At 39.4% G+C, this 27434-nt stretch overlaps 1 protein-coding gene across 1 annotated transcript in view; it reads left to right on the top strand.

Annotated features, from left to right (window-relative positions):
• Positions 1–27434, top strand: part of CTNNA3 (catenin alpha 3) — a 767102-nt gene that overhangs the window by 175221 nt on the left and 564447 nt on the right. Inside the window, exon 7 of the mRNA XM_026672790.2 lies at positions 7584–7787. Within this exon, the coding sequence (XP_026528575.2) occupies positions 7584–7787 (204 nt within the window). The remainder of the gene's footprint in view (positions 1–7583; positions 7788–27434) is intronic.

Raw genomic sequence — 27434 nt, 5'->3', positions numbered from 1 at the left:
CAGCAATTCAGACCCACCCCCCATTTCTAGCTTTCCATAAGACCTTAAAATGACTTATTCCCCCAGACATTGGGATCACGTAAAACTGGAGTCTTTTGATTGTGATTGCTTATGTATTGGAGACAGTTGTTTTAGGGCAGGGAGTTGTTTTTTGAGATATTCTTTTCTATTGTTTCTTTTATGTTTTATCATTGTTGGCATATGCTAACTCAGAGCTTTGGCACATAAGAAGGGCAATTATTTAAGTTAGTAACCAGGGAAGCTATTTCAACATTAAAATAATGTGAAGCCTATGGAGGAGACCAAGGGCTGTTCCATGAAGGACATGTTACTGTGATGACCCAGGGTGGGATACAAAATAACACAGTCACAAAAAACAGGTGAAGCCCCTTTTATTCCTTCAGTTTGCTTCCAAGCTCCAAATATCCTTGACTGGAGACAAAAAACTCCCACACGAGCAGTTACAAGAAGGAGGAAATGCCGTTTAACCTAAAAATGCCTATAAATTATAAAGAGTAAAAACAACACAAATCACACTGAAGCAATTAAGGGAACCAGGTGAGATAAGGGCTTGAAGACGTCCACAGATATCGGAACACACACTGGGAAGGATGCCAAACTCAGAGAGGAACAATAAACTAGAGATATTTCCATGCTTTGTTTCCAGCACTGGCCTGCACGCATGTCCGTCCTCTTATCCAGTTGTCACAGCTGCAGCCCATGAAGAGGATCAAGGCCCTCTTCTCCCCACGTGGTGTCTCTCCCTTATCCTCTCCTCCCTGCATTGCCTAGGATGGAGAGGGGATGGGGGCCTGCCTCTGCCCTTCCCCAGTGTCCTCCACAACCTCTGGAGCCACACTTCCACTCCCTGTCAGCTGTTCCTCCTCTCCCTCAGAGTCAGTCTCCACCAGGGGCATGACAGTTGCATTAATTCAGACTTGATAAAAGTCAGTCCTAGTGGCAGCTGTTATAGGCAATCCAGCATTATTGCTGGATTCCAGAAGATCCCTGGATTCTAGCCCTTTTGTTAACAGAGGGCAATTGTCATGCAGATCAGATATATCTGCTAAATCCAGATGAGGAGCCCCCAGAATCAATACAGTGTGAATCAATACAATCATTGTGTCCTAGTTCAGCTACAGTTTATTGTTCCAAATCCTGGAAAAATAATCTTTTTCATCTAAGAGTTTCTAGAGCTGCAGTGCCAGTGTCCCTATCCAGCTTGCTTAATATGGAATACTGGATATCTGCCAATAGTTGTTAAAATCAATCAGCTGCAAAAATAGCTTCTTAAGCAAGTTCCTTACCACTATTCTTTTTAAGGTGGCAAAGAAATAGAGAGATCGTAATCATCTGAGGGATTGCAAGACAGTGGACAGAAGCCCTTATAAGTTAATTGTTGGCATGAACATATTCATATGCCGTAGCTACTTAATAAGAAAACTGCAATCTGGACCACTCTAACAGTGTTGAAGAACATCTCTGGAAGTTTCCTTGAAAATGCAATCTATAGTTAGAAGCAACTATTTCTAATACAGCAAGTAAGCTCCATAAAGGACATAAAATATATTTGAGTACATGTTTTCATTTCTCATTAAAAAATTCTTTTGTTTTTTTCACCCTGTGTATGATCCAGTGTTGTAATGCTTTAATTAAACAGTTCTAATACCAAAATTGTTCTAAGCAGGTAAATTATCATGGCCTTTCTTGCTATTTTTTATTGTCTTGCCTTTGGCATAATAGTTAGTTACTATCAAGCCAGGCTATTGTAGGGATAAATGTTTGCGTTTTGATTTATCCTATTAAAAATGTATAGCTCTTCCAAGGACATTACTGAAATGTCTCATATTCTTTCCATCTATTTTATGAGTTATCTTCTTTTGCTTGCCAAGCATTATCATTGTTTTCTAGTCCTTCACTGCCCTCTGTGGCGCAGTGGTTAGAGTGCAGTACTGCAAGCTACTTCTGCTGCAGCCAGCTGCCTACAATTTGGCAGTTCAAATCCCATCAGGCTCAAGGTTGAACTCAGCCTTCCATTGTTCCGAGGTGGGTAAAATGAGGACCCAGATTATTGGGGGCAATATACTGACTCTGTAAACCACTTAGAGAGGGCTGTAAAGCACTATAAAGCGGTATATAAGTCGAAGTGCTATTGCTATAGTCAATGCCCAAAGTACAGGTAGTCCTCGACTTAAGACGACAATTGAGGCCAAAATTACTGATGTTAAGTGAGACATTTGTTAAGAGACATTTGCCTCATTTTTCAAACTTTCTAGCCACTGTTGCTAAGTGAATCACTGCAGCTGATAAGTTAGTCACATGGTTGTTAAGTGAATCTGGCTTCCCCATTGACTTTGCTTGTCAGAAGGTGGCAAAATATGACCTTGGGACACAGCAGTGGTCATAACTATGAACCAATTGCTAAGCATCTGGATTTTGATTACACGATCATGGGGGATGCTGCAAAGGTTGTTGTTATATATTTGCATACTTACTATGATGGGTTGGTCCGTGGCGGCGGGAGATTTGAAGAGCCGTCATTGGCCACAAGTCGCGAGCAGCCGGCTATAAAAAAGGCTGCCGCGGTTTCTCCGTGTTCAGATTCTAGAAGGAAATAAAGTAAGAAAAAGGTCAACTGGGGCTTGAGTCTCCTTTCCCGCGACGCAACAGTCGTAACTTTGAATGGTCACTATATGGACTGTTATAAGTCGAGGACTACCTGTATGTGTGATTCTGTTTATTACCTATATTTAGTCCTTGATTATTTTTCTTGCAGTTTGTGATATTTTTAATTTTAAAAAAATGAAATACAATGATTTTCTTACTCTTGCTTTTTCTCTGTGTTCAGCTTTCACATCTGTGCTTTTACCTGCAGAAAAAACTATCGCTTTTAGCATTTCGGATTTCAGGCATTCTGAAATGTTCTTATCTCTGTGATCTTGTCTGAGGTTTTCATTGCCTTTCTCTATAGAATTTAGCTTTTCTTCTGCAGCACATAAATAAACTATAAAGAAAATTAAGGAGACTTGGGACATCAGTGATAGCACTGCCTGAGTTAAGCTTAAGAAATGTCACCAAGAGTTTTTAACTGCAAAGTGGTACTTGCCTTAAATTAAACTGCAGTATCAGCTCCTAAACATGACAAGCTTAGAAATGTTATGGTCTGGTTGAGAGGTTTTAGAAATATTAATATAGTAGTATATGTCACCTGAATATTTATCAACCTAATAACTGGCTCTCCCTCTGTGAGCCAGTTACCTTGTAGTGCCCATTGGCTTCTAGACATGCTAAAATAAACTTGGTGACAGAGTTCAAATTTAGAATAGACCTTTGCTGTGTCTTTCTGACCTGTCCTATACTGTGGAAACAGCCCCGAGTTTTGATTTAGAGTTGAAATGAGATTGAGACTTTGGATCAGGATGGGGCTTTTTCCTCCTTAGAAACCCTCTCTGCTCAGATCATCTAACTTGAGAAAGTATGTGTGACAATCCTCTGCTTGGGCCAGAGTAAATCCCCCAGCAGTGAGACATTTGGAATTAAATTTATTTGTTCCGATATTATAGCACAAATGTGCAGTCTAATTCAGTGTTTCTCAAGGTTGACAACTTTTAAGACATGGTGACTTCAACTTCCAGAATGCTGGGCATTGAAGTCCACATGTATTAAAGTTGTCCAGCTTGAGAAACACTGACTTAATTTTCAAAATTATTCCCTTCCTCTACCTTAAGTTTAAACTGTTGTATTACGGTTTGATTATCTTTTGTGAAAGAAGCAGCAGCAAAATATATTTCTTCTTTAATTAAATATTACTAATTCTCAAGCATTTCCATTGTAATTGGAAAAGGCTCCCAATAGAGTCTTGCTGTCTAATGCTAAGTTCTCCCTTGCAATCAACCATACCGGCCCTGCTGTGAGAAGTTCCAAGAGAAAAAAAACATGATGAAGGAATTTTAATAACTTTATGAATTTATAATGCCTATTGCAATTTTCATGAATTAGGAGCTGCTCTCCTTAATTTGCACATTATATAGTTCATATTGTTTTCTGATTTGTTTTGTTAAAAAAATCCTATCTTGTTTCATTCTGGAAGAAACAGAATTTAACAGATTTAACATATACATACACACACACACACACACACACACACACACACACACACACACACAAGAGTGAGCAACAAGGAGAAATATTAAAATAATAAATAATGTTTGTTGAACAAAATATTCCAGGAGTCAAAATACTTGCTGAATTAATGAAACTCACAAAATGATATCTGTTAGAACTGTGTGATGCTTTGGATTTAGTTTCAAAAAGGGTTGTAGCAGTGCAAATATAGCACTTGCCTGCATCTGTTTAAAGCAGCTGTGTCTTTTCCCTGATTGCCTTTCTCAGCTGTGTGATCCTTGGAAAAGATTAAGTTGCTTTAAAGATTTTAGATAGGTATTTGATTAGTGGCCCTGGGCATTTGGAAGCAAGTTTTAGAAACTGAACCTGAAGTACTGCACAGTCCTGCCATTTATCTGCGTATTCATATATTGTAATTATTCTGCAACACAGGCAGCCATAGTGAATTCCTAGCCATTTGTGAATTCCTGTTATAAGAGGCTGCATTTTTTCTTTATATTTATTGTTTTATCATAGAAAATAAAATATGAAACAGTAAAACAAACAAACCAAATTAAAGAAAACAAAATCTTACATTCAACCATAACAACAACAACAAAAAAGGGAAAAAAATAGCGTACAAAAAAGGAGGAAAAAATGACCAATTAAATTTAGCATTTAACATGTAGGATCCATCCTGGCTGGCTGCTGAAAGAAAAGAAAAAGCAATAAATTCTCCTCCCCTTTTACATACATGCATTGTATGTATTATATTTAGCACGTAGAAAGTCCATAAACAGTTTCCAGTCTCTTATAAAGCTGTCTAGTCCATTATCTCTAATCAGAGCAGTTAATTTCACCATCTATGCTAATTCAGTCAGTTTCAAAATCCTCTCTTCAACAGTTGGCATCTCTTTCCAGTGATATTCCTTCACATGATGATGGCTGTGAGGATTGTTATTTGCCACAGTAAATAACATTTAAAGAGTATATGGTAAAATGGGCAAAAGAAGTTGGGCATAATATAATGCTAGATAAATTGGAGAAAGGGACTAAAAATTACATTAAAATATACTTTGAAAAATAAGAGGCTGCATTTTTAATAACAAGAACCCAATCACATGAAAGAAAATGAGAAAAGAGCTGACATTTGTAGAAGTTGAAATGAACTATTCCTCTGAAATATAGTACATCTAAGATTGTTCGATGCAGCATGATTCTTAAACTTAGGAAATCATTTCCCATCAAAGATTCATTGATCCAGCAAATCCATGAGACTTGTTTTTATTATTTTAGGGTTATTTGTGATCTTACCTTCAAAAATAATATCCCCGGGATAATTTATAAGCACCAGCTGTTTCTGGAGAGAAGAATGGTAGTGTGCTACCATCTATTTTTTTCTGTTTGTGTCTAGTCTATCAGGTTAAGCCTGAAAACAGGAAGTGTGTCCAGGAAAAGTAACTGTTCAGTGTTTTCATCCAATATAATTGCAATCTAATAGATTTAAATAGTATTTGAATATTTTAAAAGCCAGAATAGAGAATTATCACTTGACATTGAAAGCATGCAATATAGCACCAGTATTACTTTCTTCCTATGAGTGTATAGCACAAATTATTGACAGCAGAGGAGAACTTCAATGTGAAGTTATTTACCCATACATTGTTCAAAATGATTTTCAGGCTTTCTTTTAATATACAAAGAGAATGAAAGAGCCTTGTTTAACATAGTTTCTGCCTCCTATCAGTATCTTGAAAATTTCTTACCTTGAATATTAAAATAAATTAACTTTCCCTAGCTTGATTCTGGGATAACAGCTCTCCATACTTGCAATCTCCCAGGGGAAAACATTCAAATATGAGTAAGGCTGGCATGGATTTGTTGGCATGAATATCTTCACATGAATTTTGTCCTTTCTTCTTTTATGATTTGAAGTGAAATTAAATATTAAAATAAAAATAGCAAGAAAGCATAGTAATATTATGAATAAATAGCAAAGATAGAAACAAAAAACTGGCTCATTCACCACAATAAATGATTAGACAAAGTTAAAAAATGTGAACTCCATATAGTAGTAAATATATAAATTATAGTATATGATCTCAGTTATAATAAATATGCAGCTAAAATGTTCTACGTAAGAAAGTATTTCCATCGTTAGGTTGCAGTTACAGAAAAGGCTCAGCTCTTTGAATGAAAAGATCAAACTATGGTTTTATTACTTATTAATAGCATTTTTTACACTGTCCATACCACCATATCCTAAATAGTGTACAGAAATAGAAAACATTTCTATTATTTTAGAAAACTAATAAAAATAAAAAAGCTGTCCCCCAGGCAAAATATAATAAATATTCCAACATATAGAAGATAAATCTCAAACGTATATATAAAGCAAGGACCAGCAGCTGACCAGTCATAGTCAATCTTTGAAAGCTGATTTTTTTCAAAGCATTATGAAATGTCAGTTGAAATGATGCCAGCTGCATCTTAAAAGTGAGAGGTAGAGGTTACATTGCTCCAAAAAGTTAAGGATACATTAGAGAAGGCCTGCCTTATGATTTATAATCATCTCCTGTAAAGACAGAAGCCTGGGAAAGGCTTTTTTAAGATGATCTAAGAGAGTCAATTTGCTATAATGGTTAAAAGCATTGGATTAAAAACTGAGAGTTATATGAGTTCTACTCCTGCCTTAGGCACATTAGCTAGCCTTTGGTCCGTTACTCTCTCTCAGTCCTAGGAATATAGTCCTGACAACTTTCGTCTAAAAATGTTGTTGAGAAAACTGCATGGGCTTGTTCGTACAGTGACTAGGAGTTTGGTTGATTTGATGGACAATAACAAAACATCAGTGGACCTAACAGAATGTTAATAATTTTGTAGAAGACAGTATCTAATGCACCCCCAAACAACAATAGAAATGGATTTGAATGCAATAACAGCACTTTAAATTGGATTTGGAATCCTATGAGTAGCTAGTGAAACAAATGAATCAGTGCTATACTGTGCTATGAGCACCCTGGCTACTATATACTTTGTATCAATTGTAGATTTCAGGCCATCTTCAAAGGCACCCCATAGAGCAGGGATCTCCAACTTTGGCAAGAATTCTGGGAGTTGAAGTCCACCAGGCTTAAAGTTGCCAAGGTTGGAGACCCCTGCCATAGAGAGTATGTTGTAGTAGTTAATCTGCATAGCGATAAGAGCATGAGTGACCATAACCAGGACTCCAGACCAAGGTTCAGCTGAACGTGGACACTAATCTAAGTTGGGCTAAGGCTCTACCTGCTGCTCCAGCAAGAAACACCAATCCAAAAGAACCCTCAAGTAACTGTCCTGCTTCTCTTGAAGGGGCTCAATGTTATATGAAGCGAGTTGATGTTTCTAGATAGCCCAGATGTTTATGGGCGAGCATTTTCAATGTCTTCCTAGAGTTTAATCTAAGCTTCCTTGATATTCTTTTTTCATTCTTTTCCTAGAGTTTGGTTGCCTTGGATTCTACCACTGTAAGTGAAGACCAAATAAGGCCATCACTTGAAAAACGTTTGGAGGGGATTATCAGCGGAGCTGCTTTATTGGCAGATTCCTCCTGTACTCGTGATCTTCACCGTGAGCGCATCATCACTGAGTGTAATGCCATCCGCCAAGCTCTTCAAGACCTTCTTTCAGAGTACATGAATAATGTAAGTCAGTGATTTTTTAAAAAAATAAAATCTGCATATTTTCTACATTGTCTCCAAAGAAAAGTTAATCCAATAGTTATTGACATCCTTTATTTAGTATTGATTTTCAAACAATTCTTGCCATTTTGTATTTATGGAAAGTTGGCAAATGATTTGAAAGGTCCTGTTATGCTATCTTTCTTTTTATTTCAATTATGCAACTTTTATAAATGGGAGAGGAAATTTTTTTGGGATCTGCTATAATAGAAACTACAGTAACATATGTAGGCACACAGAACCATGGTAAGGATCTTTTTTTTTCATTTTTACCTTTCATCCAGATCATTATTGGAATATGGATCCAAATACGTTTCAAGGAAGGTGATGCAGAACAGGAAACGTTTCTATTCCCTCCATCTAATGGAGGAGTTATTAGTTAGATAGGAATTTGTGCTTAGAGAGCTTGTATAAGAGGAATTCATCCATTATCCATGGGTGCCCTACATGTAGAGCTATAGGTTTGGGGCTCTGTTCTGACAGTCCAAAGGACAGATGACCATTGGAGCAGAATTAGTCACTGTAATGCTATTCATCCTGGTTACTTATTCTCTTTGTATTCCTTCAGATCTGAAAATGCCTGGAGTCTCTTTAGATTGAAATGATTTCTATAATCCCTTGACAATCACATTATGACAATAAGCCAGCAGAACAGAACACAAATCATTTTTATTTTAGCCTTCCAGTTTTATTAAAAGATATAATGAAGGTCTCTAACATTATTTTTATTTTTTCCTTCGAGTCAGTCTTGACTCCTGGCAAGTATATGGATATGTCCCTGTAGTGTTCTAGGCAACATTTTTCATTTAAAGTAAAACAAGGTAAGAATAATGCAGCATTCTAATGCTTTGTGCAATACTCTGGTCTACACAATACAACCAGAATCCAGATTGATTTTCCACTTGAAAAGCATGAATTCTGCAGGTTTCAAATGCCAACTTAGCAACAGCATGTTTTGCTTTCAGATTGTTATTTGCCAAGGGCTTTTCCATAAAAAAATCTGGTCACCCAGAAAATGGTCTAAGAATCGATTAGAAGTTTGCAGCATCTGTCTTCTTAGAAGTGACAAAATTGCAACACAGGATCTCATGATTCCCTGTTGTCAAATTGACAGGGGCAAGTTCTCCCTGCATATACAGTAGATTCTGAAACTTGCTCTCCAAAACACTAATGGTAGAACGATGTCAAGGCTCTGTGGAATTTATTTATTGTGAGCTGATTGAGATCCTGGACTGGTTTGAAACAGATTGTAACTAGGTCCCTGTATTCTAGTTGGCAGTTTGGTGTATTTGATTTGCAGCCCTATATTAAGGATCCTTTGTCTAAGAGCTATCATAATTTGAACTTGTCCCAGTGTCAGAAAAGCTTCACAGGCAAAACTGTCATGCTGAACTTGGTCTTCAATTTGCTGTTTTGGGGTGGAGTGGAATTTGTCCAGCAAGATGTAAGAGTGGACCAGACATGGTGCTGAAGATAAATCTAAAGCCAGTCTTTGAAAATATTTAGCCAGGCCTTTTTCTCAACACGCAATAGCCATGTATCCAGCATAGGGCTATGTTAGGCATGTAGTTTGCTGCTTGGAATAATTTCTTTTGTAAGAAATTAATTTGTACATTCTGGGCCAACAGTTTGCCCTTAAAACATTGAAGAAAACTGAGATATATTTGGTACTTCTAGCATGCTGGCTAGGAATTCTGGGAGTTTAAGAGGTTTTTTGTAATTGATTTGCAGTAAGAAACCTTTGCAAAAGTGGGATATGACTCTTCTTGGTTTTACTGGTGACTGTAGAAGGATTGTTTCAACATGGGATCTGTTGGTCAGTTTCAGGATATAGTGCTCTATTTAAACCACTATGTTTGTGCATATTAATGAAATATATTTCTTGTTAAAAATCATACTCCCATATGCTACCCTATGTATTCAGAGATGTTGGAATTTATTAACACAAGTGAATTTCATAGGCACTGATTATTTACTTTAATAATGTACAAATACTATGTATTTTCTAAAATGTTACTCAAATGTTTACTTATGAGAAATGGCAGATGGAGAATTAAGTAAGAATTAACAATCTTCCAGGCAATCTATTTGATTTGTTTCTTCACATAGGCAAATTCTTATCAAAACAGAGATTTGGTAGGTTAAAAATAAGGCCTTGTGGGTTTATTGTATCTGATGTAGGTATAGAAATTCCTGTAATGTTGTTTTCAGATACTACAAAATTCATCTCTCATAGTCCCATGTTACTTAATGCAACCTAGTCTAATGCCATTTACTTTATTTAAAGTATTAAATGTGTTATTTATATATTCATTGATATTTATTTATTTAGAGCAATGAGCAACAAGCTCATCACAGAGTAAAAGCTACACAAATCAAGGAAGGGATTTCATTTTATGCAACCCAGGTGAAAAATTGCATTGTGCTTTGGATTATATTGCTGCACACCCAAAATTCAAGTGCATTAGCCCTAAAATGTTCTTCTGAATTAGCATAATGGTTCCAAATGCCAACATTATCCACAAATGGTGTTCCATGTAGAAACAAGATTATATACATTGCTATAGAATTATTGCAACCCCACTTCCATCTATCTACTGGCCTCCAGTTATGTTGGACTAAAATTTTATTGTTGGTTCTGAACTTGAGGGAGGGGTCAAGCATGTCATCAATGTTGAGTCCCTTCTCACCCATAAGAGGTCTAAATCCAGCCCACCTTGAATTCTGTTGACTCTTACCTACCACCAATTTGCCTCTGCAACATTTCAGGGTTGAGATTCTTGTAGAGAGTGTTAGCATGCCATAAATCTGTATTCATTTGAACAGCCTCAGCCCCTGATTTCTTGCACCTGATGTCAACATTTTTATGGATTGTCTGATAGCATACAAGTGATCTGCTTTAAGTGCTATCTAATGTATATTTCATTGGAAAAGGCAGTGATGCTAGAGATGGTTAGTGGACAAAGAAGAAGGGGCAAGCAAAGAACATGCTGGCTTGATAACATCAAATCTGATGCACAGTTGAACATACAACAATTGACAGGGTAGCATGGAAAGTGCTTGCCTATAAAGTTTCAAAGAGTTGATTAAAAACAATAAAAATGTATATTTAGATGCTATTTGTACAAAAAGTGACAGAATCATAAATGGACATAGTTGAGTAAATACTAAGAAGACATCATGGAGTTATTTTAGGGTTATTTCTCTGCAACATTTCAGGGTTGATCTAATTTCCATTTTCACGTGGGCTCACAGAACATATTTCCTAACAAAGGGCAATATAGCAGTGGGCCTTTTCTGCTGTGGTCCCTGCTCTTCTCTTCCCTGAATTGAGGTTGGCTTCATCACTGTTGAGCTTCCGGAGGTCTCTTTAGACTTTGCAAACCTGGGGACCCTGGGGGATGGGTGAACTAGTAAGGTGGTACTATTATTTTTAACAAACCTTTGCCTATTATCTTTGTTTGAGTTTGGTTTTTATACTTTTTAATCTATTTATTAACTGTTTTAGTTGTATTTTATGCCACTCAGAGTCACTTATTTGTGAGATGGGCAGCTGTATAAATTGAATAAATAAATAGGGTTGAAAATATTCACTCTACTTTTGTATTTTTAGAAATAATATTAGACATCCTCATACAAAATGATAACAATTACATTGGATGTTACTGGGACTGAGCTTTGTATGATTTAATACCTCGACTATGTTCCATTTTTTGTTTCTGTTATCTATTTTTATTTCAAGCAAGAAAATCTGCTCCTTTTGCCCTTCTTAGCACTCCCTATACAACAAGCAAATTTAAAAAAGCATCATATATTATAAATAAATATGGAATTATATCTCCTGTAATATCCAAGAGTATCGTTATTCCTCCTGAGAAGCTTTCTAGAGATATGGAAATTTAATATCCAAATAGGATAATTAGTATTATAGGATAATTAGGACTGCAGAAGAAACAATTACTACCAACCTGCCTTCAGTCGAGGACCTGTATCCTGCACGAGTCAAAAAGAGGGCTGTGAAAATATTTACAGACTCCTCACATCCCAGACATAAACTGTTTCAACTCCTACCTTCAAAACAACGCTATAGAGCACTGCACACCAGAACAACCAGAAACAAGAACAGTTTTTCCCCAAAAGCCATCACTCTGCTAAACAAATAATTCCCTGTTTTTATCCTTACAATTTATATTAACTGTTTCCTAGTATGATTTGATTGCCTATTTGTACCCTATGACTATATTAAGCGTTGTACCTTATGACTCTTGATGAATGTATCTTTTCTTTTTATGTACACTGAGAGCATATGCACCAAGACAAATTCCTTGCATGTCTAATCACACTTGGCTAATAAAGAATTAATAAACTAATTAATTCATATCTAAATAGCAAAAATCTTGTGAATCTATTTCTGGGGTTATATAGAAGCTGAAGAAATAGGCCGTTAGAAATTCCTAAGATACAATTCTGAACATTACAAAGGAGAACATTTAGCTACATAATCACAAGATATACTTTAATGATTCATTTAGGAATATTTCTTCTGTTCCCCTTGGTTAACCAGAGCTTGCTTAGCAGAATTTGTTCCAATAAAATAGTTTGAACTAGGACTGAGTTAGGACTGCACTGCAGATAATATTATAGCTGAAGCTAAACTAGTCTAAATAAAATGCCTTGCAATGATAAACCCATTTCATTTTTTAATTTGATTTATATCTTTCCTCCTATCCTCCTGAACACCAAAGGTGCCTAACACTGGCTGAAATATAACAACAAAAACTAAAAAATAATGTTAATGACAATTAAGATTGAAGGTCTGATGAAAGATACATGTTTATGCTGTTGTAAAGGCAGAAAGAGCAGTGATTAAACATGATTTCTTTGGGACCAGATGTTATCAATTGGGAGCGGTGCCAATGAAATATCTCCTACAATCTTAAAGGCCAGATGGATTTGTAGCAAGAGAGGGACTCTTGGACATAATCAGACTTTAATTTACCAATATAAAAACTAAAAAGTTAAATAGAGACTGAAAAATATTGGGCAACAAAGGTTTGGCGGCTTCATTTTGTAACAGCTTCTGGAAACCATAGCCAGTCCCTAGACTACAGCATGTTGCCTTAGTCAGTTGGAGGTTTAATCAAGATGTGGTAACTTGTTTCTGTTGTAATGATGAGGCAGTCAAGTTGTTTGATCATGAACAACTGAATCATGATGATCTTTATTGGAGTCTAGTCTTGCATTTATACACATTTTTAATTATCCTCCATCATTGGTTAACTTTGGTTACTGCTTAACTTTCGTTACTGTTTAGCACAGTAATCCATACAATTAATTATCTCTAGTTAAAGTCTAACATATGTTTACTTCCTCTCTCTAATCCTCCTTTAGATTAGTGACTTTGTTTATCTGAGTTGTATTTGCTTGGAAACATTCTTTATCTGAGGTTTGCCATCCCGAGATTGGAACATTCCTGCAATTACAACTCTACAGTTTCTAAATCTAACCAGTTCAGGAACAATTGCAGCTGGCACATTTAAAGTAATTGTGTGATTGTGCTCTTTGCCATAATTGTAGCTGTTGTGAATCAATAAAAGTGAATAACCTAAATGCAAATTAGGGGTTGAAAACCTGCACACTTGATTGGCCCTTATACAACAACTTGGGATTGGGCCAGAACCAGTCCCTGATTGGTCACTTTTGGGACTGTCCTTATTGGTCAGTAGTTGGAACCTGTTGCGCATTTTCATTGGTTAATAAGGCAGCAGCTAACCCTATAAAAGGGTTACTGCTGCCCATAGCATTGCTCTGTTCCATTCTGATTCCTGTTATTATTAAAGAGTTGAAGTCACTGGTCAGATGTCTGGTCTCCTTATTCTCCAAACTTAACACTGGCGACGAGGATGGGATCCGGAGACCGAAGAGCTGACTAAACCTACAGAGCAACCTACAGAGCACGTGGTCAAACACGCACCATCAACGGCAACATGGCCAGCGGTGCCATACCACCCGCTCCATTCAATCCAGAGACCGAAGACTGGGAGGCCTACATGGATCGGTTCCAGATGTTTCTGGAAACTAACAATTTGAAAGATGCAACAACCGGCAAAAAAAGAGCTATCTTTCTAACGCATTGTGGACCAACCGTGTTTAAAATGGCAAAGTCGCTTGCCAAGCCAGCAGAGGTAAAAGAAATGGACTGGGACGTCCTCGAGCCGTTACTACGGGCTCACTACGCGCCCTCCGTACCAACCCTAGTAAGAAGACACGAATATTACCAGAGGGATCAATGGAAGGGCGAAAGCCTTGCCAATTACATCGCGGACCTCCGGAACCTAGGAGGCCTCTGCGGGTTCGCCGACTTGGAAGAAGCCCTCCGGGACCGTTTGGTTCTGGGCCTAGAAGACGGCGCTATCCAGAGCAAAATTATGGCTAAGGGGGACATCAGCCTCACCGATGCCCTCAAAGAAGCCTCGGCAGCAGAGGCGACAAAGAAGTCAGCAGCCCAAATGCGCCGCACCAACGCACTGCTACGTAAACTCGCCACTGATACCTCGCCTCGCTCAGAGAGACACCCGGTATCAACTCACCACAAAGACCTAGAGTCCCCGTCCGACAGCGATGAGGAAGAGGTCAACCGACTTCGAACGGAGAGAGAGCAGTCCTCACAACACTCATTTCGACCGTGTGCCGGCTGTGGAGCGAATCACCCACGATCTGGCTGCAAATTCCTTGACGCACTTTGCCGCCATTGCGGGAGACGCGGTCACATCGCAAAGGTTTGCAGAAGCAAACAGAACTCCAAACCCCGACAGGCGAATTCCAGTCTTCCGGATTCTTCGGCACACACCGAGAAAAAGTGAACCACTCCTACAGAAACAAGCCGTCCACCACTTCCACCAGGCGTGAGGAAACCAGGCAGGAAGAGACCCACCAAACAATCACCATAGACCACGCTACATCCCTTGATGCCGGAAAAATCAGAGTAAAGGTCGCCATCGAAAACAAACCTTGCGTGATGGAGGTAGACTCGGGATCTTCCCTCTCTATGGTGTCGTGGAAAACGCTCCAACAGCTCATTCCAACGATTCGCCGCCAAGACCTTAACCCTCAGAGGGTTATACTCAAAGACTATCAGGGCAACCGAATTCCCATCGTCGGGTCCCGCAGATTCCAGGTCTCATTCAAGAACCGCACCGTCGCACTACCACTGACTGTCGTGGATCGAGACAGGCCTAGTCTTCTAGGCCTGCAATGGTTCAGGCCGCTCGGAATCACTGTAGCCGGAGTCCACAAGGCCGAAAGCGTCGGTTGGGAGGAAGCACTTGTGCAAGAATTCCAAGACGTTTTCGCGAACGGACTAGGCAAGTATAAGGGGACCCCAATCTCGTTTAACCTGAACCCTGAAATAGCACCCATCTGCCTTAAGCCGCGTCGGGTGCCGTTCGCCTTAAAGCCTAAAATCGACGAACAACTCGATAAGCTGATAGCGCAGGGCGTACTGGAACCCACCGACCACGCCCGTTGGGAAACCCCGATAGTAACGCCTATCAAGCCTGATGGGTCCCTAAGAATTTGCGGAGACTACCGGGCCACTTTAAACCACGCACTGCAGCAAAGTGCTTATCCAGTACCGGTAGTGCAACACTTACTCCATTCTCTGGGCGGCGGAAAAGTTTTCACCAAACTAGATTTAGCCCAGGCGTATCAACAATTGCCTGTAGACCCAACCACAGCCGAGGCGCAAACGATCGTAACACATAGGGGCGCATTTAAATGCAACCGGCTCCAATTCGGAGTAAGCATCGCCCCTGGAATCTTCCAGAGCTTAATGGAAAGGTTGTTACAAGGGATAAAAGGTGTTGTCCCATATTTCGACGATGTACTCATCGCCGCACCTAACAAAGACATTTTAGAAAAATGACTCAGAGAGGTTTTACGAAGATTCCAAAATGCAGGCCTCAGAGTAAAAAAAGATAAATGCCAGTTATGTACCGAAAAAGTAGAATTTTTGGGATACCTCCTGGACAGCCAAGGAATTCATCCCACCGAAGACAAATTACGAGCAATTAAAAAGGCACCCACTCCTAGGAACAAGGCAGACCTACAGGCGTTCCTTGGACTTATCAATTTCTATAATGTGTTTTTACCCCACAAAGCAACAGTAGCTGAACCATTGCATAGACTATTAGACAAAAAAAGCAACGTGGGTTTGGGGACAACGGGAACAACATGCTTTCCAACAAATAAAGAAATTGCTAACTTCTGATTCAGTACTTATGCAGTACAACGAGACTCTGCCGCTCACTATCACGTGTGATGCATCACTTTTTGGGGTTGGGGCAATTCTGGCCCACGTGTTACCAAACGGAGCGGAAGCCCCCATCGCGTTTTTTTCGCGAACCTTAGCTAAAGCTGAACGAAATTATAGTCAGCTGGACAAAGAAGCTTTAGCTATTGTTGCTGCAGTTAAAAGATTTCACGAATATGTTTATGGCCGTGCGTTTACAATAATCACTGATCATAAACCGCTACTGGGGATCATTGCGGGTAATAAACCAACCCCGTATATATTGTCCCCCAGAATGACCCGTTGGTCTGAATTCCTGGCGGCCTACAACTACACCTTGCAGCACCGCCCGGGAAAATCGATTCTCCACGCCGATGCATTGAGCAGAACACCGCTCCCAGACGCTGTTGTGGATCCAGCCCCAACCCTCTCAACACTACAGATTGAAACTCTACAGGCACCACCCTTGACGGCTAGAGACATTGCTTTTGAAACGAAATGTGACCCAGTTCTGCAACACATACTACGCTGGGTTGAACGGGGGTGGCCGACAGACCAAATTGCACCTGAATGGGCGCCCTTCAAAGCCCGCCAAACCGAGCTGTTTTCCCAAAAAGGCTGTATCTTGTGGGGCGATCGAGTCGTAATCCCTGCCAAATTACAACAGACTGTGTTGGCGGTATTGCATGAGGGACATCCGGGCATTGTGCGGATGAAATCACTCGCACGCAGCTACGCTTGGTGGCGGGAATCGACAAAAGAATCGAGGCCTGGGTCGCTACGTGCCAGCGTTGCCAGGGCGTCAGCAACGCCCCACCAAAGCAAGCCCAACCGAATGGGAAACACCGAGGGGACCGTGGTCCCGTATTCATATTGACTTTGCGGGGCCTACCAAAGGTCACACTTTCCTGATTACTGTCGCGCCTATTCCAACTGGCTCGAGATTCATCGAATGCACACAACTACAACCGACTCAGTTATTAATAAATTAAACAGACTATTTGCCACGCACGGGTTTCCGGACGTGTTGGTCTCGGACAACGGCCCGCAGTTCATTGCATTGCCCTTTGAACAATATCTGGCTGATCGGGGCATCCGCCATGCGCTGACCTCGCCCGCGCACCCTGCGGCGAATGGACGTGCAGAACGCATGGTACAATTTGTGAAAAAGACCCTGCATAAAATGGAATTTGGCAACATCGACGAGAAAATCAATCGAATCCTCTTATTGCAGCACATCACGCCCCACAGCGTGACCAACAAAACACCCGCTGAACTTCTTATGGGGCGGAAAATACGATCGCACCTTGACCGGCTCCACCCCGCTTTCGCACCAGAAAAACCTGTCGGCTCCAGCAGCAAATGCCGAGAATTTAAGGTAGGCGATTTAATCTTTGCCAAAAACTTTTCTGGCGACCCGATATGGATACCCGCAACCGTTACCCACCTCACCGGGCCTAGATCTTACCGCCTGCTAACAGACGATGGGAGGGTGTGGAAACGCCACATAGACCAACTCCGATCGAGATTACCACCCAGCGGCCATGACTTCCCGGTTCAACAACTCAAGGGGAGGGAGTATCGAGGAATTGACTTTGATACAACTAATAGCGGGTCAACGGGAGCCCTACAGCCCAGCGAAGCACCGGAACGTGAAGCGGGGAGGGAGTTGATGTCTTCAGGGAACTTTAATACAGGGGAAAACGAACTGCAAAACCCCGAAGAAACACACAGCAGCAGAGACATCCACAGTGAATGCAGCACGGAATCGCCGTGCAGCGAAATAGAACTTAACAATGGTCATCCAAACGCTCCACGGAACCGGACGTTGGACAAAACCGGTGGAGCCTCGGAAATCATCCAGGCAGACCAAACGGCCTGCCTATCTTGAGATTTTATCACAGCTCCCCTCAAAGCGGAACCCAAGGGGAGGGGTGTTGTGAATCAATAAAAGTGAATAACCTAAATGCAAATTAGGGGTTGAAAACCTGCACACTTGATTGGCCCTTATACAACAACTTGGGATTGGGCCAGAACCAGTCCCTGATTGGTCACTTTTGGGACTGTCCTTATTGGTCAGTAGTTGGAACCTGTTGCACATTTTCATTGGTTAATAAGGCAGCAGCTAACCCTATAAAAGGGTTACTGCTGCCCATAGCATTGCTCTGTTCCATTCTGATTCCTGTTATTATTAAAGAGTTGAAGTCACTGGTCAGATGTCTGGTCTCCTTATTCTCCAAACTTAACAGTAACCTTCATTCTGAAGCTGGAAATCAAGGTGGCCTCTCAAATGGCACAAGAGCCATCCCACCCACTGCAGACTGCAACCTGACCCTCAAGTCCAGTTTCTGTTGCTGAAAGGCACTCCATCTTGTTAAGATTTCATTTCAGCTTCACCCAACCCATTATTAAGCTTAAACAACATTGAAGGGACTGAAAAGAAAAAATCATCTATCTGTTGGTGTGTACTAAGCACAAAACAACAGTGTTCTTAAAAAAACAAACCCTGAAAAAGGAGGGGAAATGGATGGTGGGCTATGCTTTAGTGATCCAACTTTTAATGTCATGTAGTAGAAACCCTTAAGTGGATTTTTGGGGGTCTTGTTTTTCTTTCTTTTTTTGTTTTTCTGGATTCTATCTTTTTTAGTTCATGGATTGTTGTTAAGGATTTTTTCATTTAATTATATTATTTCCACATATCTTAGTATTTAGCTTATATTTTGCATTCTTCTACAAATAAAGATTTATTTTTAAAAACAGTAAAAATATAGAATGGTACACATTATGAATTCAAAACAAAACAATATGGTGGATTGACATTTGAAATGAGACACAGGGAACTGTCTCTGAGAAAATGCCAACCCTGAGAGCACTCAGGTAGCAGTATTTATTGAGAAAAAACACAAGCAAAATATACAGTATGCATATTCAGAAAACAATGACCTCAACAGGAGATTACTTCACCAGCATGAGAACACACAATCTTGGAAAGTCCCAGATGTTACCTTGCTAGGATGAGATCATACAGCCACAGAAAGTCTCATGGGAAAGTTTGGAAAGTCCCATGAGAAAGCACAACTGTGTACCTTGAACTTTCACCCATTTTCCTGTTCCTTCTAAACTGGCAGAATCAAAACAGAATGAGGCACTCTGAGCAAAGATACTCCTACCCCCACCAAGAATGCCCACATCTCCTAGACTTACTGCTAGTTATACAAAGGCCTTACAGAAAATGATAAAATGATTAATAAAATATATTACCACAAACAAAATTATGCAATTAAATTATTCTACAAACTGAGGAATGTAAACAATTATTTTTGTAATAGATAAGCATATGTTGAATATATGAAATACGTAACATGGCTATTAATGGATAAAACTGAATTTCAAATTGAGGTAATACATTTGATAATATTAGTTAATACCTTTTTTTTTTAATTCAATGAATACCTCTATGCATCCTAAAAGCAGTACAATAACCAGTGGGAAATGTGTGTTCTGATTTTGAATTCTGTATATTAGTTTTAATGATGTTTATTTACTGGCATAAAAGTATTGTTACTTGTTAATAGATCAATAATTAATAATTATTGACTGTGGAGGCAAATATAAAATAGTCACAATAATTTTTAGAGATATTTTGAAACATTAAGCTTTTCAAGTATAGGTGAAGAGTAAAAATGTTAATCCAGGTTTATTTTCAGTCACTGACCCAAATTTTATTAAAGAGCAAACCAAACTCTATACTAGGCAATGTGACATTCACAGCAAAGAAAGTATGTAGTTGTGCATAATCTACTTTGCTGTCAACAACAGGTTACAAATGCAAACTCTGCAACACCAAAAATTATCCTGGTGTCTTTATTTGCCCAAAGAAGCTGCACATAGGATTCTGCTGCCCAATCTGGAAAGGAGCTAAGAAGAAGGTTACTAATAATGACTTTGGTATAGTCCGTTTGTAATTCCGTGTTAGGGATTCTTTGTTTAAGAGCTACCATTGCATGCTCTTGTCCCAGGAACATAAGCATCTCATCTGATAACTCCAATTCATGCACAGGTAGTTCTTGTTTAGCAACCACAATTGGGGTTGGCGCAGTGGTTACTAAATGAAATCTTGACTGTGCTTATGGTCTTATTTCAGCTTTCGTTTGCTTTACAGACCTGTTGAAGGGGGTAAATGTGAGGACTGGTTGCAAACTTACTTTTCATGACCTTATGCACTTATAGTAACCTTATAGTTACCTTATAGTAACTTCAAGTGGTCGCTAAATGAGGCAGTCACTAAACAAGGACTACCTGTAGTTTGCCACTTGTTTGGCATTTCTAAAAGTAGTACAGTTTATCACACAAGGTAAGACGTACCATACCTTGGATATATGCAAATATTGGAATGCACATAGCCATAACCATGTTTCTCTCTTTTTTTAAAAAAATAAATCCTCCCTCCAAACGTAACAGCACCATTATAGTCACACATTTTGCTCCTGAAATGCTGAGCATTCAGAACAGCCTGGGAGTTATGAGTGTATCATTCCTCTGAATTACGTAGCACAAAACCGGAGCACTGTAAAGAGATCAGATCACAGTCCTGCTTTAGTTATGTGTCCTTTGAGGATTCAGCAGAATTTTTTTTTTTTTTGAAGCCTTTTGCAAAATGCAGGACCTTTGAGTTCTTGGAGTTAATTTGCCCTGAGTGTTCCCTACAGATAGAGGCAGCGGGGTGGGGAGAGGTCTGGCAGACCTTCTAAGGCATACCAATGCCTGCGGATAGTCTGACAGCATTATTTGCATAAAGCAGGACAAATCTGTTAGCCACTTTGGGGCAAGTGGAACTCCTCCTTGCTTAAGGCCTTTGCCGCTTCATCAATATAGTAATTATAAAATTGTAGGGCTGAAATACAGTACTTTAGTGGGTTGGCACTGTGTGTGAGAGGTGCCTGGCTATAGTGCTTCCCATTCTCAAAGTGGTGTTCTTATGAGGTATCAATTATAGATGCCTTGAGTTTATTCCAAGGGATTTTTCTACAGATGGAGACAAAAAAGCCAGCTTGAGCTCTACAAAGGGACCAGAAAGGGCTGATTGAGGTGGTTGAATATATTTTTCGATCAGATCATAGTCCTGGATCGAATACGGAGCAGCCGCCCCAAAGTCTTAACTGTTCCTCCAGCAGCAGGTTTTCTCTCTCTCTTTTTAGAATAGAATAGAATTCTTTATTGGCCAGGGGTGATGGGATACACAAGGAATTTGTCTTGGTGCAAATACTCTCAGTAAACATAAAAGAAAAAGATACATTCGTCAAGAGTCAAGAATCATCAGATACAACACTTGATAATGTCATAGGGTATAATAAGCAATCCAATCATACTAGGAAACAGTCAAGATCAATTGTAAGGATACAAGCGACAAAGTTACAGTCATACAGTCACAAGTGGGAGGGGATGGGTGATCAGGAGTGATGAGGAGGTTAATAGTAATAGTAGTGCAGATTTTGTTGGACAGTGTTGAGGGAATTATTTGTTTAGCAAAGTAATGGCATTCGGGGAAAAAACTGTCCTTGTGTCTAGTTGTTCTGGTGTGCAGTGCTCTATAGCATCATTTTGAGGGTAGGAGTTGAAACAGTCTAGCCAGTCCAAAAGTTTCCAATAAAGGTATCTAGCATAGATCTCATTAATTAAGCCAATTAATTATGCTAAGCAGGCTCATTGGGTGGTTATCGGATGGTGGACTATCTTTCCCTTCTTTCAGATAATTATGGCTGAGCCCTAGTGGAGCATTTTTCTGGGTTTTCATTGCCTAATTAGTTAATATACTTCAGCAACTGAAACTGGTGTCACTTTAGCAGAGGTTGTTCCCCTTAATCAAGCTAGGCAATTACTGTATGGCAACTTTACCGCCTGTGGACTTCAACTCCCAGAATTCCTGAGCCAGCCATGTTGGCGCAGGAAGTTTGGAAGTTGAACTCTACAAGTGCAGAGGTGGTATTCAGCAGGTTCTGACCAGTTCTGGAGAACTGGTCGCGGAAATTCTGAGTAGTTTGGAGAACCAGCAAATACCACCTCTGACTGGCCCCACCCCCATCTATTCCCTGCCTCCCGAGTCCCAGCTGATAGGCTGGGTCTTCTTTTGTTGCCCTGCACAGGAGAATGGAGCTGGAAAGCAGGTTAGTGGGGTGGACAGGGAATGGAGATTTTACAGTTTCCTTCCCTTGCCACTCCCACCAAGCCCTGCCCACCAAGCCATGCTACACCCACCAAGCCACGCCCACAGAACCGGTAGTAAAATTTTTTGAATCCCATCACTGAGCAGGTGGTAAAGTTGCCATAGTTGCCCATCCTTGCCCTAAAAAATCATTATCCCAATTTTGTAAGTTTTCCTCTGTAACTAAAGCTTGAAAATAATCTTGCCAGATTGTTGCTGGGATAAAGCACTCCAGGGGAGCCGTGGGCAGTTTTTAATCCTTTTGCAGCTAAATGCCAACACTTGGCAGGATCCCTTTCACGGGACTGCTATTATCAGCTGTGTTGAGGGTGGGTTTTTGATTTTTTTCTTTGTACCGCCTCTCTCTTTATAGTAGTAACTAAAACCGAAAATGTTTGAATGACTTCTAGCTATCTTGAATCCTAGTGAAGGAGGATTCCCTTTCATGACTGTGCTGTTATCATTGCAGGAATGTGTTTTTTTTTTTTTTCCAAATATTGAGATTATGTCTGAATGCTTTGAAAGTTAATGAAGTTTGCAGAAAAGCAACTGCTTGAGTCACTGCCAGCTCCAGAGGTGGTATTCAGCCAGTTCTGACAGGTTCTGGAGAACCGGTAGCGAAAATTTTGAGTAGTTTGGAGAACTAGCAAATACCACCTCTGACCTCCTCTATTCTCTGCCTCCTGAGTCCCAGCTGATTGGCTGGGTCTTCTTTTCTTGCCCTGCATAGGAGAATGGAGCTGGAAAGCAGGTTAGTGGGGTGGGGTGGGAATGGAGATTTTGCAGTATCCTTCCCCTGCCACACCAACCAAGCCATGCCCACCAAGCCATGCCCACTGAACCAGTAGTAAAAAAAGTGTGAATACCACCACTGGCCAGCTCATAAATAAAATTTCTTCAAAAGTGATACTAAAAGTAGCAGTAAACAACATTAATTAGTACAGGTAGTCCTCAACTTACAACAGTTCATTTAGTGACCGAAATGAGAATGGCACTGAAAAAAGTGACTTATAACTGTTTTTCACACTTACAACCATTGTAGCGTCCCTACGTGTCACATGATCAAAATCCAGACATTTGGCAACTAATTTATATTTATGACCGTTGCACCGTCCCAGAGTCATGTGGTCACCTTTTGCGACTTTCTGACAAGCAAAGTCAATGGGAAAGCCAGATTCACTTAACAACCATGTTATTAACTTAATAACTGTGTTGATTCACTTAACAGCTGTGGCAAGAAAGGTTGTTAAATGGGGCAAAATTCACTTAATAACTGTCTTGCTTAGCAACAGAAACTTTAGGCTCAATTGTGGTTGTGGGTCAAGGACTACCTCTTGCCATAGCTGTATGAAGTTTATTTATTTTATTTATTTATTTTTATGTATTTATTTGATTTGTCAATCGCTTACACGATAATAGGTATAAGTATAAACATGAGTAAGAATACAGGAAATAGGTACGAATAAATGGGGACAATAGGACAGGGACGGTAGGCCCAATTGTTACGCTTATGCACGCCCCTCTTAGGAAGGGGATGAGGTAAATAGTGGATAGTTTGAGGTTAAAGGAGCGGGGGTTGGAGGATGTAACAAAAGAGTCAGGTAGTGTTATTATCGCTATCATTTACCAATGGTTTACATTTAATCCAGGGGTGTCCAACCTTGGCAACTTTAAGACTTGTGGACTTCAACTCCCAGAATTCCTCAGCCAGCAAAGCTGGCTGAGGAATTCTGGGAGTTGAAGTCCACAAGTCTTAAAGTTGCCAAGGTTGGACACCCCTGATTTAATCTAAGCTGATTTTTTTACTCTCTTTGACTATATACTGAAGTCATATGAGTACACTATGAGTCTTGTTTTTTTTTTGTCCTTCCACAGAAAAAATTGTTGGTTACCAGCCTCATCAGCCAAGAGGGAAATAATAGCTAGCTTTATTTCTTGCCATCCCCTCCTGCTCCTGACTGAGTCCCTTATTCTCTTCTTTTTCCTCCCCCAGGGGAGTGTTTCCACCTCCTCTTTGATGGGGAATAGGATGTGGGAGGGAGCAAGAAGCATAAACGTTGGGCAACTGGGGGAGGCAGGCTGTGGCTGCTTCGGTTCTGCCTACACAGTGATTCAAGTAGAACTGCTCCTTGTTTTATTTTTAGACATAATTGCTTGTGAAAATTCAGCATGACATTTATTTCATTCAAGTCATCTTAATATTCAAACATGTGAAGTTATAGAATGAGAATTTAAGCTACCTCCTGCTCATAAATGAAGTGATATTTAAAAACTTATATATGGGGATGAAAAAAATTTGAGACAGGAAATTAAAGGTTTTCCCTTCTGTTCCTCACTAAATAGTTCTCAGCCAACAATTTCAGCATTAATTGGTTACTTATTTGAGGGCTGCATAAGAATAATATAGGATCCTGGATCCAGAGAAGATGATTCAGTACAATAGTCAGTAATTCATATTTAATATGCTTGAATGCACCCAGAATTATTAGTCTGTTTAAAGAGTTGTTCTCAGGAAGTATTCAACCAACTGATATTTTCTTTCCTTCCAAGGTAGAATAAATCCTTGATGAGGGCAGTAATCCAACATTGCAAATGAAATTAGGACACATAGTTTTTTTAATTCACAAGAAAGAATTTTCCATATGTTTTATCTTAAGTTGCTAAAAGACTATTACAAATTAAAAAGAGTGTATTTTTATAGATTGCTTTTTAAAGTTATTTATATATGTGAAGACACATACACATCCTACTGTGGAACAAAGCAATGCACTTTTTTGTTTACTGCTCGCTAATATGAAGTGAAGTGAAGCAGTGAAGTTTTAGAGATAATTTTACCCAATGCTTGATACTAATTTGTTCAAACATTGAGGCAAATAATATAATTCTCCATTTATACTCTAGCCATCCATCTATCTAAACATCAGATGTTCCCAAGGTAAGCCAAACAACAAGCAGCAATTAATATATCTGCAATGAGAAAAATTTGTTAGAGTGGAAAGATTTTTTAGATTAAATAGGAAGTACAGCTTATTGAAATGGAGGTTATCGTCTTTTAATTGGTAATAAACAGCTTTTAAATGATATCATTTTAACCAGTTAGGGTTTTATGATAGTAATCAGGACAGTAATCAGGAGGGTGAATTGTTTCATAGGAATAATCTGACGATTGCATTTGCCCCATCTGAAGATGATTTTTTACAAAAAGTTGTATCAGTTGAACCCCAAATCACTTTCTGTCCACTTTGAGCCAACCTCATAGGAATTGTGCTAGAATCCACCCCAGCTCAGTCAGACTTTTTTGATTTCTCTGGCTGTCTCTGTGACCAGAAAGCAGGAAATCAGATGTTAAAAACCCTCTTGAAACACATTATTGCTTTAAAAACCAGAGTTCACAAATTATCATTATAAAGTTAGTCATTTCATATTTTGAAACTATTCCACAAAGCTTTCTGATGTTTAATACTGAGGTTGTCTTCAAACCCTAAAAAGCAATTTACTAAAAGCATGTAAGTACCTGACCTAGATCTTTGAACAAGCTAGGACTATGCAGAAAGAAAGAAAAAACCCAGCTTGATTCTTTCTCTTTTCCCATGAACTAGATTAAAACGATAAGAATCCCAGTTCTTTGAAACTATTGAGTATATTTCAAAGGCAGCTCCTGTTGGGCATTAGTACATCCATACATTTCATATCATGTCTAATTTATTCTAAGAGAATCAAATTCCTGTTGAATACGAAAGATATAATAGCCTTTTTCTCCCTGTGTAAATCTGCAATGTTTTTAATTTTCGGCATTTTTTGAATAAAGCTTTGTAAGCATGCAACTTTTTCTCATAGAATAATAAATATATAGGACAGCAAATTGGTGTGGGAAATAGTGCTATGTGGTAACCACTCACTCCTACAACAGTTGAGCCTGATGAGAAGGTATCTGCTCTTCGAGGTAGACCAGACTAGAAAACAAAGTTTTGAATGCTAATTCTTTTAATTATAAGGTCTCAGTAACAGAATCTGGCCAGCCTGAAAACACTCCTCCCTCCAGACCTCCTTTTATGTTTGTGAGAGAACTTGAAAGGGTCAAATCTGAGACTCGGTCTCAAATTGCATTTCGAACACAGATGCACATTTCTTTTATCTGGTCCATTGTTTTTGTTGTGGCTCTTTTTCCTGTACCTCAAGTTTAGTTGTATTACCCGTTGTAGGTGGGAACAAACAGTTTCCAAGTCAGAGAGAACTGTTCAGTATAGGTACTGAACACTTCATTTAGTCACCATTCAAAGTTACAATGGATTGAAAAAAGGGACTTAAGACCATTTTTCACACTTATGATAGTTGTAACATCCCCATGGTCATGTGATTTACATTCGGTTGCTTGACAACTGGTTCATATTTATGACGATTGCAGTTGTCCTGGGGTCATTTAAACTGCCCAAGGAGCTGCTGATCCAGTTCTACAGAGGAATTGTTGAGTCTATTATCTGAACCTCTATAACTGTCTGGTTTGGTTCTGCAACCCAACAGGACAGACACAGACTTCAGAGGATAATTAGGACTGCAGAAAAAACAATTACTACCCACCTGCCTTCAATTGAGGACCTGTATACTGCACGAGTCAAAAAGAGGGCTGTGAAAATATTTACAGACCTCTCACATCCCGGACATAAACTGTTTCAACTACCCTCAAAACGATGCTATAGAGCACTGCACACCAGAACAACCAGACACAAGGACAGTTTTCCCTGTGAAAGCCATCACTTTGCTAAACAAATAATTCCCTCAACACTCTTCAACTATTACAAAGTCTGCACTATTACTATTAATCTCATAACTCCTTATCACCCATCTCCTCCCACTTGTGACTGTATGGCTGTAACTTTGTTGCTTCTACCCTTACGATTTATATTGACTGTTTCCTAGTATGATTTGATTGCCCTATGACATTAGTAAGTATTGTACCTTATGATTCTTGGCTCTTGACAAATGTATCTTTTCTTTTATGTACACTGAGAGCATTTGCACCAAGACAAATTCCTTGTGTGTCCAATCACACTTGGCCGATAAAGAATTCTATTCTATTCTATTCATTTGATGACTTTTTGTGACCTTCTGACAAGCAAAA

This window comes from Notechis scutatus, chromosome 4, assembly GCF_049901735.1.
Source record: "Notechis scutatus isolate UNSWTSFEM ecotype Mainland chromosome 4, rNotScu1.2, whole genome shotgun sequence".
NCBI classification, from domain to species: Eukaryota; Metazoa; Chordata; class Lepidosauria; order Squamata; family Elapidae; genus Notechis; species Notechis scutatus.
Note: the sequence above shows the minus strand (reverse complement) of the source record. Positions and strands in the feature narration are given on the sequence as shown.